The sequence below is a fragment of the Phycomyces blakesleeanus genome (genome assembly GCF_001638985.1).
Source record: "Phycomyces blakesleeanus NRRL 1555(-) unplaced genomic scaffold PHYBLscaffold_20, whole genome shotgun sequence".
Lineage (NCBI taxonomy): Eukaryota > Fungi > Mucoromycota > Mucoromycetes > Mucorales > Phycomycetaceae > Phycomyces > Phycomyces blakesleeanus.
This window is the reverse complement of record NW_017265153.1, coordinates 996,699-1,013,347: the sequence shown is the minus strand read 5'-3', so window position 1 is coordinate 1,013,347 and position 16,649 is coordinate 996,699. Positions and strand designations below refer to the sequence as shown.

At 37.1% G+C, this 16,649-nt stretch overlaps 4 protein-coding genes across 4 annotated transcripts; 1 reads left to right on the top strand and 3 right to left on the bottom strand.

Annotated features, from left to right (window-relative positions):
- Positions 1 to 320: 320 nt before the first annotated feature.
- On the bottom strand, positions 321 to 1,383 carry PHYBLDRAFT_60362 (hypothetical protein; the record flags this gene model as incomplete). Its single annotated transcript, XM_018440633.1, has 5 exons — positions 321 to 335; positions 390 to 502; positions 538 to 624; positions 825 to 958; positions 1,304 to 1,383. The coding sequence occupies 5 exons, from the start codon at positions 1,381 to 1,383 to the stop codon at positions 321 to 323; spliced, it is 429 nt and encodes a 142-aa protein (XP_018288078.1).
- A 6,072-nt stretch (positions 1,384 to 7,455) lies between these two features.
- PHYBLDRAFT_172053 (hypothetical protein) lies at positions 7,456 to 8,130 on the bottom strand (the record flags this gene model as incomplete). The annotated part of the gene is made up of 2 exons (XM_018436723.1): positions 7,456 to 7,516; positions 7,808 to 8,130. The coding sequence occupies 2 exons, from the start codon at positions 8,128 to 8,130 to the stop codon at positions 7,456 to 7,458; spliced, it is 384 nt and encodes a 127-aa protein (XP_018288077.1).
- A 3,357-nt stretch (positions 8,131 to 11,487) lies between these two features.
- On the top strand, positions 11,488 to 13,997 carry PHYBLDRAFT_156103 (hypothetical protein; the record flags this gene model as incomplete). The annotated part of the gene is made up of 3 exons (XM_018433464.1): positions 11,488 to 13,048; positions 13,412 to 13,802; positions 13,871 to 13,997. 3 exons carry the CDS (start codon positions 11,488 to 11,490, stop codon positions 13,995 to 13,997), a joined length of 2,079 nt encoding a protein of 692 aa, XP_018288076.1.
- A 151-nt stretch (positions 13,998 to 14,148) lies between these two features.
- Positions 14,149 to 15,325, bottom strand: PHYBLDRAFT_172051 (hypothetical protein; the record flags this gene model as incomplete). Its single annotated transcript, XM_018436722.1, has 5 exons — positions 14,149 to 14,413; positions 14,643 to 14,688; positions 14,732 to 14,889; positions 14,982 to 15,090; positions 15,163 to 15,325. 5 exons carry the CDS (start codon positions 15,323 to 15,325, stop codon positions 14,149 to 14,151), a joined length of 741 nt encoding a protein of 246 aa, XP_018288075.1.
- Positions 15,326 to 16,649: the final 1,324 nt, after the last annotated feature.

Genomic DNA, 16,649 nt, shown 5'->3' with positions numbered 1-16,649 from the left:
AAGATGGACCATAATACAAAACACATGCTAATTATACCTGATGCAATTGATTCTATCAGGGTTGCCGAACAGTTTAAAGATAATATGAGCCCAAGCGTTACTATTGTGCCATTATTCTTGTTGTTTAATCAGAAGAGGGTCTGGGTTCCTCTCATATAAATGCAACCTCATCTATTACTTAATGTTATTTTTTTTTTGATAATATTAGCTTACATCTATTCGACTATACAACATAGTTTATTGATATGAAACCCTTCTTCAGAAGAATAACTTGAAGTTGATGATGTTGACAATGGCTGAAAATTCAACTTGAGATTAGTTCAAATCCTCAGGAGCTAAAAAATAATTAGTGAATGGTATATTGTTTATTCCAACTAAAATATTAATACCTGTACACATTTTTCTATCGTAATGACGCTGTAGGCTACAAACTGTTTCAAAATAGCTTTGACAAAAGCGCTTAAAATTTGAACTACTCTCTCAAAAATCGTAACAATTTCACCTATAGTTTAAGAATAGTTATTCCAATTAGCTTACAGTAACATTTGGAAATCGAGTTTACCACTTGAGAGTGTAATTTGAGCAGATGGAGAATGATGATTTCTATGATGGGTTTTAGTAAAGCTTGGTTTGTTAAATGATATTGGACAAATTTTGCAAGTAAGCAGTTTATAATAGTATAAGTAATAAAAAAACATGGTGTGGTGAAACGGGTCTTTCTTCCAATATTGTTAGATCGTCTATGCAATTAACATGATCAGAAAAATGAAGACCACCTGGTAGAGCAATGGTCGGTATGGTTTTCTTCTTTAATTACACTTTACATGTGGAGAGTAATAGAATCTGATCAATATTTAAACTATCAAGAAGAACAGCTGTTATATGTTGATTGCCGATTGCCCAGAAAGTCTTTTCCGTAATATCATTGTCATGGTCCAAAGTTTCTTGAAGAGTATTCCTTTCGAGAAAAAAAAAGACCTCCACAACAACCGCATACAGCAGTAGGTCTCTCTTTAACCATATATTCACATTTGCTTAAAATATTGATCCAGGCGTTTGTTTCCACTTCATTATTTTATCTCCGTATTCTTATAACTCTCTCATTGTCTTCAGTTGCTCTATTCTGTCAATTAGGTCTATATTGGTGCATATACTCTGCACGAGAGCTCCGTCCCTCCTCTTATGCCTCCAATGCTTCAGTCTCAACTATTCTTATTTCAGTTATATTTCGGCAATTACGTCGATACCTTCGCATGTATACAGCACGAGAATTATTGATGTTGTCTGCCTCTACTGTCTTCACCACTTCAATTTCTGTAGATTGCTGGTGCCTGAGTCGATACTCTCACATGTATTAAGCCCGAGAGGTTGGATTTCTTTCATCTGTTTCTGTTACATCTACTTTTAGTGCTTATCTACGATTTCGTTGATATTCTCTCATATATCGCCACCTTCATTCAGCTATTTTTTCAGGGATGAGGGTAATTCTAGACATTTATTTTATTTTTAAAAGTAAGAAGTGAAGATAAGAGAAAGAAATAAGCAAGGTCTAATGAGTAAGTCAAGAAAAATATAAGTGCATCACGAGATAAAGTGTTTACATTTTTATTAGTAAAATTGTTACAAAACTTTGCCTGCTTAAAAATGTTACGGATTATTGGATTATTTATTTTTTTATATATACATCTTTGGTCTGGAAAGTGCGTTAGTTTTTCTTTGTGCTGTGTTGAGTTTCACAATACATTAAATTCTTCTACATAATATATATGTATATTTAAAAGAGTCGTCAACTAAAAAGAAGGATGGAAGAAAGAAAGAAGTTTGGTATAAATAAGTTTCATCATTGCCTTTTTTTTTGCTTTTATTTTTAATTTTACTCTTAAAAGGTTGTGTATTTTTATTCTTTCAGTTGGGGGATGAAGGGGGGTTGAAGGGGATTAGAAAACTGTGTTTGTGTCTCTGTGTGTGTGTGCGTGTAAGAGGATGGTGATAATTTATAAGTCTCGAGATTAAGCACCATAGCGTTCATGGAGAGTTGCAGCTACTTCTGGTCCTACTGTAGAAATAACCTGTTGCCAGACCTGACTACCATACATATTTTTGTAACCGGACAAGATCTAATAGACGATTTAATCGACCATTTCAAAGTAAGTACACATTCATTCATTAAAAAATAACCATGAAATACTTACGTTTCCAAACTGTTCGTTCAATGCAGGAGGAACAGTCCGGTAGCTTGCAATAGAGTTGCACAAATCAGGAATACACTAAAAAAACCCCAATTAGCATTAATAGGTGTAACATATGCAAAGTCATATATTTCAAACACACACACACACACGCATATATATCCTTTTTCTTTACTCTATTCTTCATATATATCTATATTACCTTTACAGCTCCTTGAGGGTTTGCTTTGATCATCTCACACAGACCACTGAACGCTGATGCCTTTTCGTCATTATCACGGATAGGACTAAGGGTGGCAAGCCATGGCTGGATAAAGTTCTCAAGTTGAGGAGCAACCATATCTGGGAACACCAAACCCAAACGTCCGATTGTAATAGCCACATTCTCTAACAATGTACGTTGGACCTGGGGGTTCACCATCAATGGGAAAAGGCGATGAAGAAGTGGCTCAACATAGATGCGGAATTCGGCCCCCCATTTTATTGCGATTTCTCCGGCTGCCCAGGTAGCATTATTACAGACCGAGGGATGTTCGGCCTGATGATCAATTTGTGAAAGAAGGTTGGGCATGAACTGAGGAATGGCAGGTCGGATGTGTTCAAAGCACGAAATAGCAAGATCACCAAACAAGGCGTATGCAGACTGACGAACTTCAGGAACCTCATCCTGTATATATGAGCAAAAAAAAATACATATACACATATGTAAATATTAATCCTTGTCTTGTCTTCTGTCTCTTTATTCTTCCTATTTACCTGAACACAAAGTGACAGGAAAGTAATGACAGGTGGGTTTGTGTTGGAAACCAAAGGCTCAGCCTCCGAGTTGAGGGCCTGTACAATGCCTGACAGCAAATCCAAGGCAACAATCATAAAGTCCTGGTCGGGTTCATCCATTCCGGGGTTCTGTGCTGCCAACCGGCATTCTTCCAAAGTCTTGCAGACAAGATGAACACATCGCATATATACGGGCTCTGCAAAAGGCTTAAATGACTTTCCAAGACTTGTAGTGATAGCAGACAAACACTATATATATATATCAAAAATATTGAGAGAAAGAGAGAGAGAGAAATTAGTTTCAGAGTAATAACAATAACAGTTGTAATTCAATTGGTTGATTTTAACGTAATTTAAATCTCTATTTCTTCATCTACATTTACACCTGTCTCTACCTCTGCCTCTGCTTATTTCTCTGTTTATTTCTCTATTTTTATTTCCATTGCCATTGCCATTCTTACCTCCAACAAGGGGAACAGATCAGGGCTATCATCGGGAGTCTCAGACCACTTTTTGATAATTGGGGGCATGATGAGTTCGATGTACTGGGGGTTGTTCAAGGCATCACCAACAACCTCAGCCAGAGTGCCGAGTGTGTCGAATAGAGTTAAAGAGTTTCGGTGCTGGTATTTCATAAATGCTGTCGAGAGAGTGACAAGAATAGGGTGCAAGTAAGGGATCAAGTCAGTGGCAGCTTCCTCTTCAAGGAGAGAGAAAGCAGAACAGGCAGCTTCTTGGACACGCTTATTGTCATCCAAAATACGCTGCAACAGCAGCTGAATAAGAGGTTCGAAAAGGTGCTTGCGAACCTCAACGTTTTGCTTTGCGTGTTGGGCAATCCAGTTAGCATAACGTCCCAGTGCCCAGCATGTAATGGATCGAACAAGAGGCTATTTTGTTATAGGTATAGTTTTTTTCAAGAAGAAATAATAATGTTTGTTAGTAATAGACACATACAAACAAGAAAATAAAAGAATGTTTGCTTACTTTGGAATCGCTCAAGTTTGTGAGAAGATAAGGAACCAATTCAGGAAGATGGGGTGCGATATCAATAATACCACCTAAACACATAATATTACACATAAGCTAATGCACCCACACACACACAAACAAACAATAAACCCTAATTATTTACCTTCTGCAGCAGCACCCAATGCAAGAATACCGCACTCTCTATGAAGCCAGTCGGGACTCTCCAACTCAGTCTTGAGCAAGGGCATCAAAAGACGGATACATTCTCCCTCAAAAGAGTTGCACAAAACATCAAGAGCAGCAGCACTGCACTTTCTTAAGTTCCACTCGCCATACATATCCTCATCGTCACTGAAATCATCGTCGTCGTCATCATCATCATCATCATCATCGTCATCGTCGTTGTCGTCAGCCAACAATCCCTCGCCACGATTCTTCTTCTTATCCGAAGATTCGTCTCTGTCAGCATGATCAGCGCCGGCCACGTTTGCCTTATGGAAACGAGGCTTAATGTCCTGCTCGTCGTCAGCAATATGAGCATCATCCTGGTCACCGCCGAGGGTCATCAAATCGAGTTCAGAGTAGACCATACACTTGAGTAAAACTGGGACAACCATGGGCAGATAAGGTTGAAGATGGTCGCGGAGTTCGTCTTGCTCAGCAAACACAAGCCAGAATTCGCAGGCCTCGAGCGCCAGATCAAGATCTTCGGATTGGGTGCTGAAGAGCATGTAGTTGACCAGATCGGGCAAGTGAGGGAGCAGGACAGTGGGGCAGACTTCGAGGAGAGAAACAAGAGCCTGGCAGACAGCCTTGCGGACCTTAACATCGTCATCAGTAGCTCTGCTGAACAGACCTGCCAAAAACTCGGTCATTCTAGTCATCAAAGGTGCGGATTTCAAGCTGATAAAGTTAGAAGCGGCCTGGATAGCATAACAACGCAAGATTGATTTGGGGTGGTTGAAAAAGCTGATCAGCTTGGGGATCATAAATTCCAAAGGCTGCACACCGCCCAAACTGCCATCCAGATCACGAGCACAATCTTCACAAATCTTCTGGAGTGTGCTAAGAGCACCCTAAAAAATCAAACAAACAAACAAACAGGCGACCAAGCAAACAAAGCACATAAAGATAATAAAGGAAAAGAAAAGAAAAGAATAAGTATAAGAAAAAACCCCTCAAGCTGAATAATCTTGTTCTTCATTGATATATATATATATATATATATATATATATGTGTGTGTGTGTGTGTGTGTGTCTGTATGGATGTATTGATTGTCAAGTATATCCGAACTTACTTCTACAATAGCAGGGTTAGGAGAATCCAACTTCTCCAACAATGCCTGGAGAGCTTGAGGCCAGTTGTGAATTTGACCATGGGTGATAATGGCGACAATGACAATGCCAACAGTGGAACCGATGTCGGGATCACCCACATGCTGTAAACAACAAGACTTGACATAGTCCATAACTGGGGAGGGTATGGCAGCAAAGTAAGAACGGATGTTGTTCTTAAGTGTCAGACCAGCGACAGAACGAATGTACTGATCCTCCTGAGGCATTTGTGTCAAGATGTATGCCAAGTATGAGTTGTAATCAGGTACTTTATTGAAATACTCCAATCTCTACATAGTGAGAAACGTGTATATGTAAATTTCAAGTTTATTCGGGATAAAGCTTCAAGATAAATCGAGAAAGAAAGAGAGAATAATAGTAATAGTAAAAAAAAAGTCTACGCCATCGAGTTTCCTTTCATCCCACCCCTTCTTTTAACTAGACACACCCCTTTAGCCCCTTTTTTATTTTCTTTCTTTTCTTTCTTCTTCTTCTATTTCTTTTCTTCTTCTTTTTTCTTTCTTTGTAATGCCTTACATCTTGTACGTTCTGGGCATCGGTTGGGTTGATTGCTTCACGGAAAAGCTGAACCAGTTCAGAAAGACCTTGGTCTGTAGGTTGCCAGTCACTCATGGTTCGAAAAAATAAGAAAAGCGAGTTTTGTACTGGTAACTTTTTTTTTCCTTCTTCTATCAAATAACAGAAACGATAGGGATATTTTATGTAGGTGTGTTTTGTGCGAGTAGAAGAAGAGGAGAAGGAGGAAGAGGCAATATAAGTAAAAGTGTTTTAGTTCCTTTTTATTTCGTTTCGTTGTGTGCGCTCGATGAAAGTCAATCCTTCAAATGAACTTGTTCCTTTCTTTTAAATAGATTAAGTGCAATAGAATTTATATTATGTATATATAAAATGAAACAGAGTATAAAAAAGTGACATGTCTCTACGTCACCTTCTGAACAAACTTACATTTGAACGGGATCCTGGAAGGAATAGAGGAATTACCAAGTTTGACTGTAAAACTTATTTGTTCGTAGTCCGTTACAAAAAGATGTACCCTTTTGCAATATCACCAACAGTCACTTTTTTTTTTATCATCCAAAAAAAAAATTCAATGCCTTTTCTCATTTTCTGTCTTTTTTTTTCTTTTTTTTTTATGTGTGCGAGTGTGTGTGTGTGCATGTAATAAAAGAGAAAAGCTAGGAGGCTTGTACTGTACTTTACGTCACACTCAAATGCATTTCAAGAAACGCAAACTGTGACCAAATTTATACATTTGTGTAACACTTTACCCTATGCATACATAGTGGATATTTCTATTTGTCTTAAAAATATGAAACAAATATATTTTTCAAATATTGAAACAAATTAAATTTACACACATTAAGAGCCTTTTGGTATTAATTTGCGGCTGCCAATTGATTCTTGTGAAGTTCAAGTCGCATTTTTTTAATAAAAAGACGAACACAAATACAAAGGGTATGTAGAGAAGCAATGGTCATATCAAGAAAAGGAAAGTTTCTTTGGAATATCACAAAGAAGAGAAATAGCTTGTATTTTCCTAGAAATAATAATTTGACATTTAATAATTGGCAAGAATATGTAACAGAGGAGAGGAAACAGAGGATCAGTACTAATTTATCTTCTTCTTCCTGTGGAGTCTAGAAACTGTGGCCAGATATTGGGCCGCTCCGTACACATCTGTTGATATTCTTGTCACCTAGACAAAATCACTAACCCATAAAAAAAAGAAGGCTTAACAGCAAGTTTTGCTCGTGTAAGAACGATTCAAATAATGTAATATGCCCAAGTAACAAATGGGCTTTCCCTAAACGCCGAGTTGTTTTCAAATAGCTTGATCGGAATGATCTCTTTTTCTCTTTCAAGCCACATCAGAACAGTCAAAGATCATTTTTTTTTACCTATTGTTTTTAAAAATATATATATATCTATGTGTGTGTGTGTGTATGTGTGTCTCCCACTAAAGCCAACAATAATTTTGTTCGTAACTGTCAGCTTTTCTTAACTCTCCGACCAGACTTTTGGTATGATACAATTGATCGAATAAATTATGCCGTCCAATCAGAAATAAGTTTTTGCTGCCATGGGAATAGAATATTATCTATTAGCTTTTCCGAGAAAGCTTTTGATCACCTTTTTATTATCATATCTATTGCATTCAATACTATATATTATTAACCATGCCATATTCTGCTCGTACTATGTGTATTTTACTATGTTTTAATCTATAATGACAAGTAGATAACATGCATTGGTATTGTTGTTTTACGCGTGTGGATATTAATATCAGCAAACAAAAACAATGTTGTATTCATTCTCTGGTCAAAAAATAAGAGTATTTTTTTTTTGTTTCAGATTATCTTTTTTTTTATATATTTGCTCCTTTGTTACAGATGAAAGAGGCAGGGGCTTCGAGTCATCAATACCACCAACTTTGTAATTATGTTCGCCACAATGCAATAAAGCAACCTCTTCTGAATTGCTTTTAAAGTATTTTGCTAAGAGGGTAGCCTTACATTAGGCTTTTTTGATTTTCTTTTGAAGATCTCTGGATGAACCTAAAATCCCCCCTTTGACACAGTTTCTCTTTGATCTCTTTTTCTCCCGATCTATTACAGACATGGTGTGCTTTAATTACTTGGTCAAAAATTCGTTTTGCATGCTTAACAGAAGATGAAGTTTTACTCAAATGTTCTTCTTGTTGGTTCTCCATATCTGCGCCCTTTCTAACCATTGTAACTGCACCATATTTAGGGAGGTAATCATCAACTGCTTGCTTCAGATTAGCAACATGAACGGTAAGTATTTCAGGGATGGGAGTATATCTTTGAACTGGCATTTTCAGAGAAAAAAAGACATTGAACTATGACTATAACTCATTTTTATATCTCTGCAGGGCAGTTGAGAAAAAAAAACGTATTTCATAATTTGATGTTAGAAAAATGATTTAAAGACCGTCTTATACACTCCAACATGATAAGGCAGCGTCACCTTGCCCAGAAGTACAGCTCTTTTTTTTTTACCATAATCTCATTTTGTTGCAGGATCCCCTAGTATTTAAAGTTGAATGATAAACCTGGCATCTTGCTCAAGTTCCAAGAATATGGTGCTAGCTATAATACTATCCCTATATGACGTGATAAAGAAAAACCCCCGTTGGAAGATTCAGCGATTTGACTACTCATATCTTAAAAGCCGGATTTGGACCCAATCGAACATGTTTGGCATGCTCTAAAAGTCAAAATTCAAAAGAAAGAGAATTCTGTCAACAATTTCCAAAGATTCGAAGGAACATATCCTTCAGGAAGGGAGTAAGCTTAACTCAAAAAGTCTTTATACTGTTGTAGCAGGTATGCATAATAGAGTTGCGTCCAAGCGACAATCAAACCTCGTTGTGGCCACACCATATATTACTTTCTTCTTCCTCTTCTTCTAATTCATAATATATATATATATATAAGAAAACAAAATCTTTAGCTTATTTATCTGCTGTTTTTCTTTCCAGATATATACAGCAAAGAAGTTGGTTTCTAATAGTTTATTTGGAATTAAAAATAAAGAAATCTGACAGTGATTTCGCTGACAGGAGTGTATGAAGTCTTGTACACACACACACAGACATACATGCTGTTTCCTTTGACTTTAAAAACCTGAGTATACATATTTTTAAGCTGTAAGCGCTGATAGTACTTTGGAAAGACTTTACAAAATATCAGAATTGGAATCAAATAATATTTTAGATGCAAGATTAAGCCGGGCTACAAAAGTCCAAGGGGTATGAAGAATCAACTCATTTGTTTTATTTGATACCAGCTTTTTATGTTTCATGTTTATGTAAATATTGAAAAGAAGATCATTCGGAAGCGAAGGGACAAACGCCACCAAGAAGCAAAATACAAACTTCTTGAAAACATTTTAAATATTGGTACTAATACCCATTTTTTTCTTGTTTTTTTTCATAAATAAGAACCTCCCCATGCCAACCACCTCCTCATCTTTGGCAAAAATAACCTTCTCAACAACAATTACAACATTAAAAGAGTTTTTTGAATCGTATAAATACAAAAGACCAAAAACAGACAAAAGAATCTTCTGATAAGCTTGGGCCTTTTGACGAAAATGATAATTCATAGCCTTTCGTGAAACGGTTCTTGGATTGACCGATATCAACTAAGGTATATATCTGATTAGAAAAGTGGTCCAATGGAAGTATGTAACGGTTAACCAGATATAATTTAGTCACAGAAAAGTGTGCCCGATCAAATCAAGCGATGTTTATTTGTTACATACAGGCTCTGGTTCAGACAAGTTATATATATATTATTGTCTCTTCTCCTGTCTTGTTAAGGTTATAATGTATCTGTATCGATTCCCACTATTTCAGTACTATCTCGTCTTGTCTTGTTATCACAGTCTCTAATTGATTATTGTTTAAACCTTCTAAATTATATACTATCTTGTCTCTTGTGTCTGTCTATGCGACCCTTAGACAAAGAAGATAGAGACACAGGAATAGAAAAAGGTAAAATTAGTATAGAGGGTAGGAAGACGAACTACCCTATAGAAAAAAGGGGCAATTTTAGTGAGATTGTTGCAAGTTTTCCGGGTAAAGTATGTTTTATACGAATTTTAATTAAGTACCAATTTCTTTCTCTTTTATATATATCTCACTTTTTACGCCACCGTGTTTTTGCAGTCAATGCAAAATATCTTTTTTCCCAACTTCTTCAACCCATTACAAGAATTAAAGACGATAAAATTATTCAAATCTAATGGCTTACCATTCGATAACAAACCCCCCTTCTGAATCCGGGTTACATCGTATTTCATAACACTGACTAGAAAGATCCCAAGAAATCTTATAAGCAGTTCTTAAGGGTGATATTCAATTACAATTATTTTGGGTTTTCAAAAGTAGGAATAAGACATAGCAATGTAAACACAGAAGGAGTGTATACTCTGTGGTAAAAAAGATCAATTAAGGAATATGCATGCCTTCATCAATATTATAGTATTTAGAAAATTGTGGTTTTTTTTCTTAGATAAGAAAAGATAGAAAGAAGCACATAACTATCTATATATGTATATTATATAGCAAATTTATAGCTTAAAATCTTACTAAATAGCATATAAAATAGTACTTCTTCTTTGCATACTTCTTTATATTCAACTTCTATTATTCTGATCAATAAAGACGCAAAAAGTTATTTCTGATCGAACGGCATTTTAGCTGTAATTAAATGACATTTTGTTCGGCCCGGACGATATAATTTATTGGATCAACTGTAGGCAAAGACAAAAGCATCAAGTAAAATTACTCCGAATTTGGTCGGTTGATTTGTAAAGACCTGCTGTTTTTCATTTTCATTTTCATTTTGTGATGGGTATTAGCCAGACAATATATTTCGGGAATACTACAGATATATAAGATGTCATAAAGACAGCTATTAATCTCGCAGAGCCCTTTCTTTTTATATTGTTTGTATAAATAAAACTTTACTATGGCTACAAACATTCAATTAAACTATAGCATATTCTGACAGGTACTGACACATAAGTTTGTATAACTGTAATGGAGTGTATCAAGAGAGAGATATATTACAAATTGGTGTAAATCAATTACTACAACAATAGGACTTCTTTTCTTTTATATATAAATAAAATTTGTAATTTATGATGTACTGATATGATGTGTGATCGATTAGATTCAGAGCGCAAACACTAGGGTTTTTCCCACATATTTTATGTTATTTCATCTTATTATAAAACCAAGATATTTTGCTATATAAAATAAAAAATAATAATGTAAAGCATAAAAAATAACTTGTTATCATTTTTTTTTACTAACGAACAAACATTCGATATGCGCCTAATATTACTCCTATTGGCCGTACATAACCATATATAGAAAACATAATCGTATAGAAACTAAATGCATATCAACCAAGCTTTATTGGCTATGTTGTAGGTTAATTCAAACTACTTTACATACAATAATGACAAGAATAATAATAATAAAAACCCTAAGGCTGCTTTGTCACGATCATTATTATTATCTATTGTAGTTAAGCTCTCAAAAAGAAAAAAAAATCTATAGGAATAATCCCTCAATTATAAATCACAAATCTCTTATTTTTCGTGGTTTATTTCAGCACCCTCTTTCTTTCTCTTTTCTTTATTATAATTGTTGCAAAGTATGAAATTTGCTGAGCAATTAGCAAGAGAAGCCTTTCCTCCTTGGAGAACACATTACATCAAATATGGTCTCTTAAAAGCAGAACTCAAAAACCGTCAAGCAGATCATGAATGGAACGAAGAGGACGAGAAGTATTTCACCCGAATGCTCGAACAAGAGCTTGACAATGTCTACAACACAGTGGTCATCAAACTAGAAGACATCAATTCACGTATTAAATATTGCGATGCGACCATACAAACCCTCAAGAACAGTCAGAGTTGGTCATCCGACGAAAGCTGGGAATCAACAGAGACAATCTTAACCGAAACCCTTTTTGATCTCAACGACCTTGCAAAGTTCATCAGGCTCAACTACACTGGATTCAGAAAAATCATCAAGAAACACGATAGATGGGCAACGATCAAACTAGCAAACGGGTTTGTACCCCAACTTCGAGACAAACCGCTCGACACACAACAACTGGATGTGCCGATTGTCTACATATCCAATCTCAAAGACATTTGTAATCGCCGCGGAAAACCACATGCAGGAAACGCAGCGGCCGGAGGTGACCAGCTTAACTTTGAGCGTGCGACTTCAAAATACTGGATCCATCCTGACAATATCAATGAAGTCAAGTCGATTATTATGATGCACTTACCAGTTTTGATTTTTGATTCCGAAAAGAAATTTGAGCCCGATGATTCAGCTATCTCGAGCATATACTTTGATTCACCTGAGTTTGATCTTTATACTGATAGACTGCAGAGAGACGATAATGGCGAAGCTATTCGGTTCAGGTGGTATGGCCCCACATCTTCAAAGAGCGTCTTTGTCGAAAGAAAGACACATCACGCATCTTGGCTAAACGGAAAATCCATCAAGGATCGGTTTCGTCTAGACACAGATGATGTCCAAAGGTTTGTCAAAGGAGAGCTGACAGCAGAAACTATCGTCAGGCGGCTGGAGGCAAAAGGAGACATGGACAAAGTGACACTTGACAATATATATTTTATTGCAGAGGGTATCCAAGAGTCTATCAAAAACAAAAATCTTGCTCCCGTGTGCCGAGTATTCTACAACCGCACAGCCTTTCAGATTCCCGGTGACCAACGTGTCCGGATCAGTTTAGACACTAACCTGACTTTTATTCGCGAAGACAATCTCGACGGAATGCAGCGTCGTGGACAAGACGAGTGGAGAAGATCTGATATTGGGATCAACTATCCGTTCAACGGTATTCCAAAATCAGACATTGCTGAATTCCCCCACGGAGTTCTGGAGACTAAGCTACAAACCCATTTGAACCAGCAACCTCCCGAGTGGCTAACAAAGCTGTTGGAGTCTCATCTTGTACACGAAGTCACCAGGTTCTCAAAATATCTTCACGGTGTTGCATACCTCTTTCCTGAAAGCATTCCACTAGTACCATGGTGGTTGGCCGAGTTAGAACAAGATATTCGTAAGCCACGTTCGACAAATTTTGGTCTGAGTCGTTCACCATCCTTCCGCCCGATGATTAACGGTGAATACGGTATTGCCTGGGAAGCAGAGCAGAACCGCATGAAAGCCACCTCAAGTATGATCAATAATCATTTATCCCAACGGGTTACCAACTCCCTCGGGGAACAAGTAAATATGGTTGGTCTTAAGAATAATGAGAAACCCAGTAACGATACTCTCAAAGTGCCCACAGACACGAACAGCAATCCAATACAAAATGCACACAACCCAGGGGTCGATCTGGTAAGCCCACCAGCCACATTACACTCAGTTCTTCAAGAAGAGGTCACATTCCCACAGCAGTACGAAATACTTGAGCGAGAACCTATCGAGATTGTCGAGACAGGAGATGCTCCCTTTGTCTACGGTAATTCAACAGACGTTGGGTACAACGTCAGCGAAAAAATTTCAAGGAATCAGGTTGCTCCACTCAATCCAGGTATACAGCTGGGTGAAAAGATTGACAAAAAGGTTGTCATTCAAGATGAAAATTGTCGACTGGATATTCCAGATTCCAACGGTAATACCAGAAAACGCTCTCGTTTTTCGACTTTCCTCGCAAAAAGATGGGGAGCAGATACTCTTGACACGATGGTTGTGGATGGAAGTGGTAGAGTCAAGACCAAGAAGATCAAAATCGAACCTAAGGTCTATTTTGCCAATGAACGTACGTTTATCAGTTGGCTTCAATTTGCTGCCCTTCTACTTGCTGTTGCGCTGAGTCTACTCAACTTTGGTGATCCAAGAACATCATATGCCGGTGCTGTATTTATTGGAATTGCTGTGTGCGTGTGCTTTTATGCTCTTTATCGATTTGAAAAGCGTGCATGGTGAGTAGTGTATTTTCAGAAACTTGTTCTCTTTTTTTCTTTTGATATTAATCCAACTGTTGTAATAGGATGCTTAACAACAATGTCAAGGGACGATATGACGATATGATAGGTCCTGCTGTACTCTGCGTATTCCTTGTTGGTGCTCTTGTTGTCAATTTGTATCTTCGATTCACAACTCCTAAAAAGACATAGCCTTACCATACTATACTACTCTATAATCCACTATTTATACTTCATACACATATATTAAAATCAATAATAAACCCACAATACATGAATATTTCTTTTTTATTATTATTATTTATGTATATAAATATATATAAGAAAAATGCCAAATTTAATGTTATATTTCATTACGGGATGGATTAAATATATCAGAAAACAGAGTGATATGATCTGTGAGCTCACAAAGATTGTGTACGCATCGGAACGGAACCATCAGATCTATATAGAGACACATGTTGGCCAATATATAGTCCTTTGGGGTCAGGTACCCAACAAGGTAATAGAGATCAAGGATTAAATAAGTACATAGTACACATGATATCAAGAGTGGCCAGACTATCTCGCCAAAATCCAGTTCAAGCAGTTGATGTAGCCACAAAGAGCTGGTATATATAATAACCCAACACAGTAAACTAATACAAATCATATACCCATAAATAAGTTTGAACCAAATATATATATATATAATTAAACGACTATACTTGCATCGGGGATACGCCAGTGAACGCAAAGCGAGCCTGTAAGCTATACAATAGTAGGCACACGAGACCTGTGCTAGCTAACAGGATCACCAGTACACCTTGGTTGCTGAATAGCTTACATACTACTTACACGATAGCCATTATAGAGGGGTTTTTTTTTATTCCTGTCAAACATTCTATTCAATCAGCATAAAAGGGGGAACTGTCTACTAGACTTACTCAGTACAGACAGGATAAATGTGGTCAGTATTGAAGCAACCACAAGAAAAACAGCCTGACTTGTTCGAGACATCTGAAAATAGTTTCCCCACAGCCACCACATGCCAAAAATCTGGAATATACAAACCGGTAGCAATAGAAGTAACCAGCCATATTTACTATAAATATTCAAGCAATGTACTTGATTTAGTTACCATTAAATGCCAAATAAAATAAAAAGGCTGTTATTTAATGCAAGTGTCCGATTTACCTTGCTTCTAGCCAACCAGTGAAAAATGAAAGATAAGATAAAAAGACAGATAAAAGTCCTAGTGCAACCAACTGAACAAGAGCGATACCATAAACCTTTCTGACGAATTCTACAAATAAATATACCAATAATAAAAATAAAAATAAAATTTAATGAGGAATCATTGGGAATGAACACTTACTCATTTGTGATGCCAAAGTGCATTGCGACACGGTTGATCCCAAAATAGTCTGGTCTTCACCAGAACCCCTTCGTACAAACAGACTGCTGGAAGACATTGCGCCATAATAATATGTACGTGAAACAGGAAGTGCCATAACACTGTATCGACGTATGGCTCTCATGGATAGCAAATAAAGAAGAAGAAGAAAAATAACTCTATCACAAATATATTAAAAAATAAAGGAAATTGGAGGGGGGTGGGAGGGGGATATGTAGATAGATATTTTTAAGAAATAAAAAAAGCTAATATAGATATATATCTACAAACCAAGGTTGTTGATATTGATAGACATGCATGATGTCACGAGTAAGCCCTTTGCTCTTTTCCTTAATCATTCAACTTCACTTTCGAGATAAAGAATGTATTTACTTTTTTAATGTGTATCTGTTTTCATTTCATATGGCCCTTTAGATTATTAAACCCGCTCGAGGGATAGTCGAGATGGTTAGGCATGGTATCAGTATTTCCTGCAAAAGAATCGTACAAAACATTCAACAGACAGCGAGGATGGTCCCCGGGATGATCAGCACTAAGCTCCCACACCATGGCACCTCCTAATTGTCGTTGTTTGATGTAATCGCATTTGGCTTGGGTAATATAAGGCGAGTCGTAAGTAATAAGCTCCCGTTTTTCAGGACAATAGCACCAAGACGCAAGTATCTCCATGTCGTGGTGTTCTGTGTGGCCTGGTGGTGGCAGGTGCTTGTAGTCATACATTCCCTTCTCCCAAGATCCTTCTGGCAGACCATCATAACGCGTATTGGGACCGTTTGTATTTAAGAACCCACGGCCATACGCCGGCATTCCCATTACAATCTTGTGAGGTGGTACGCCTCCTGAAATATAACCTTCTATCGCCTGGTGAACATTCAATGCACCACCATACATTGCCGACTGGTGGCCTGCATTTGTATCCCAGGACCCGGCAAAATCATAAGCCTAAAAGGAAAGAATATAATGCCAAGCGTTAAAATTACTTTCTCCCTCTTATTTTATTTTTGTATTTTGATAGAGTAGCTCTTAATAATATACTTGCCATCAAATAAAATATATCAACATAGGGCGCCATTTGTTGAAGACGTAACAGCTTGTATTTACTTGGACCGCAAGGTACAGCTACAGATAATATGAGACGCGGCTGATTCGTTTGACCGAGACTTTGCTGGTACATATCCAATGCAATACGAAGTTCGTACAACAGGTGCACGTAGTGAAATGCATCCTTGTCGTCCTTTGGGAATTCCCAATCAATGTCTAAATGCTCGAATTAATCATGAGCTAAAGACTTTTTTAAAAAATAAAAACCAATATAGCAAGATTACCAATGCCATCAAGACCAAGATTAGCAAGGTGACGGATTGCTGTCTTTACAAAAACGGCTCGTTTCGCAGGATCGGCTGCGACGACAGAAAAATTCGTTGACCAGGTCCAGCCACCAATACTCA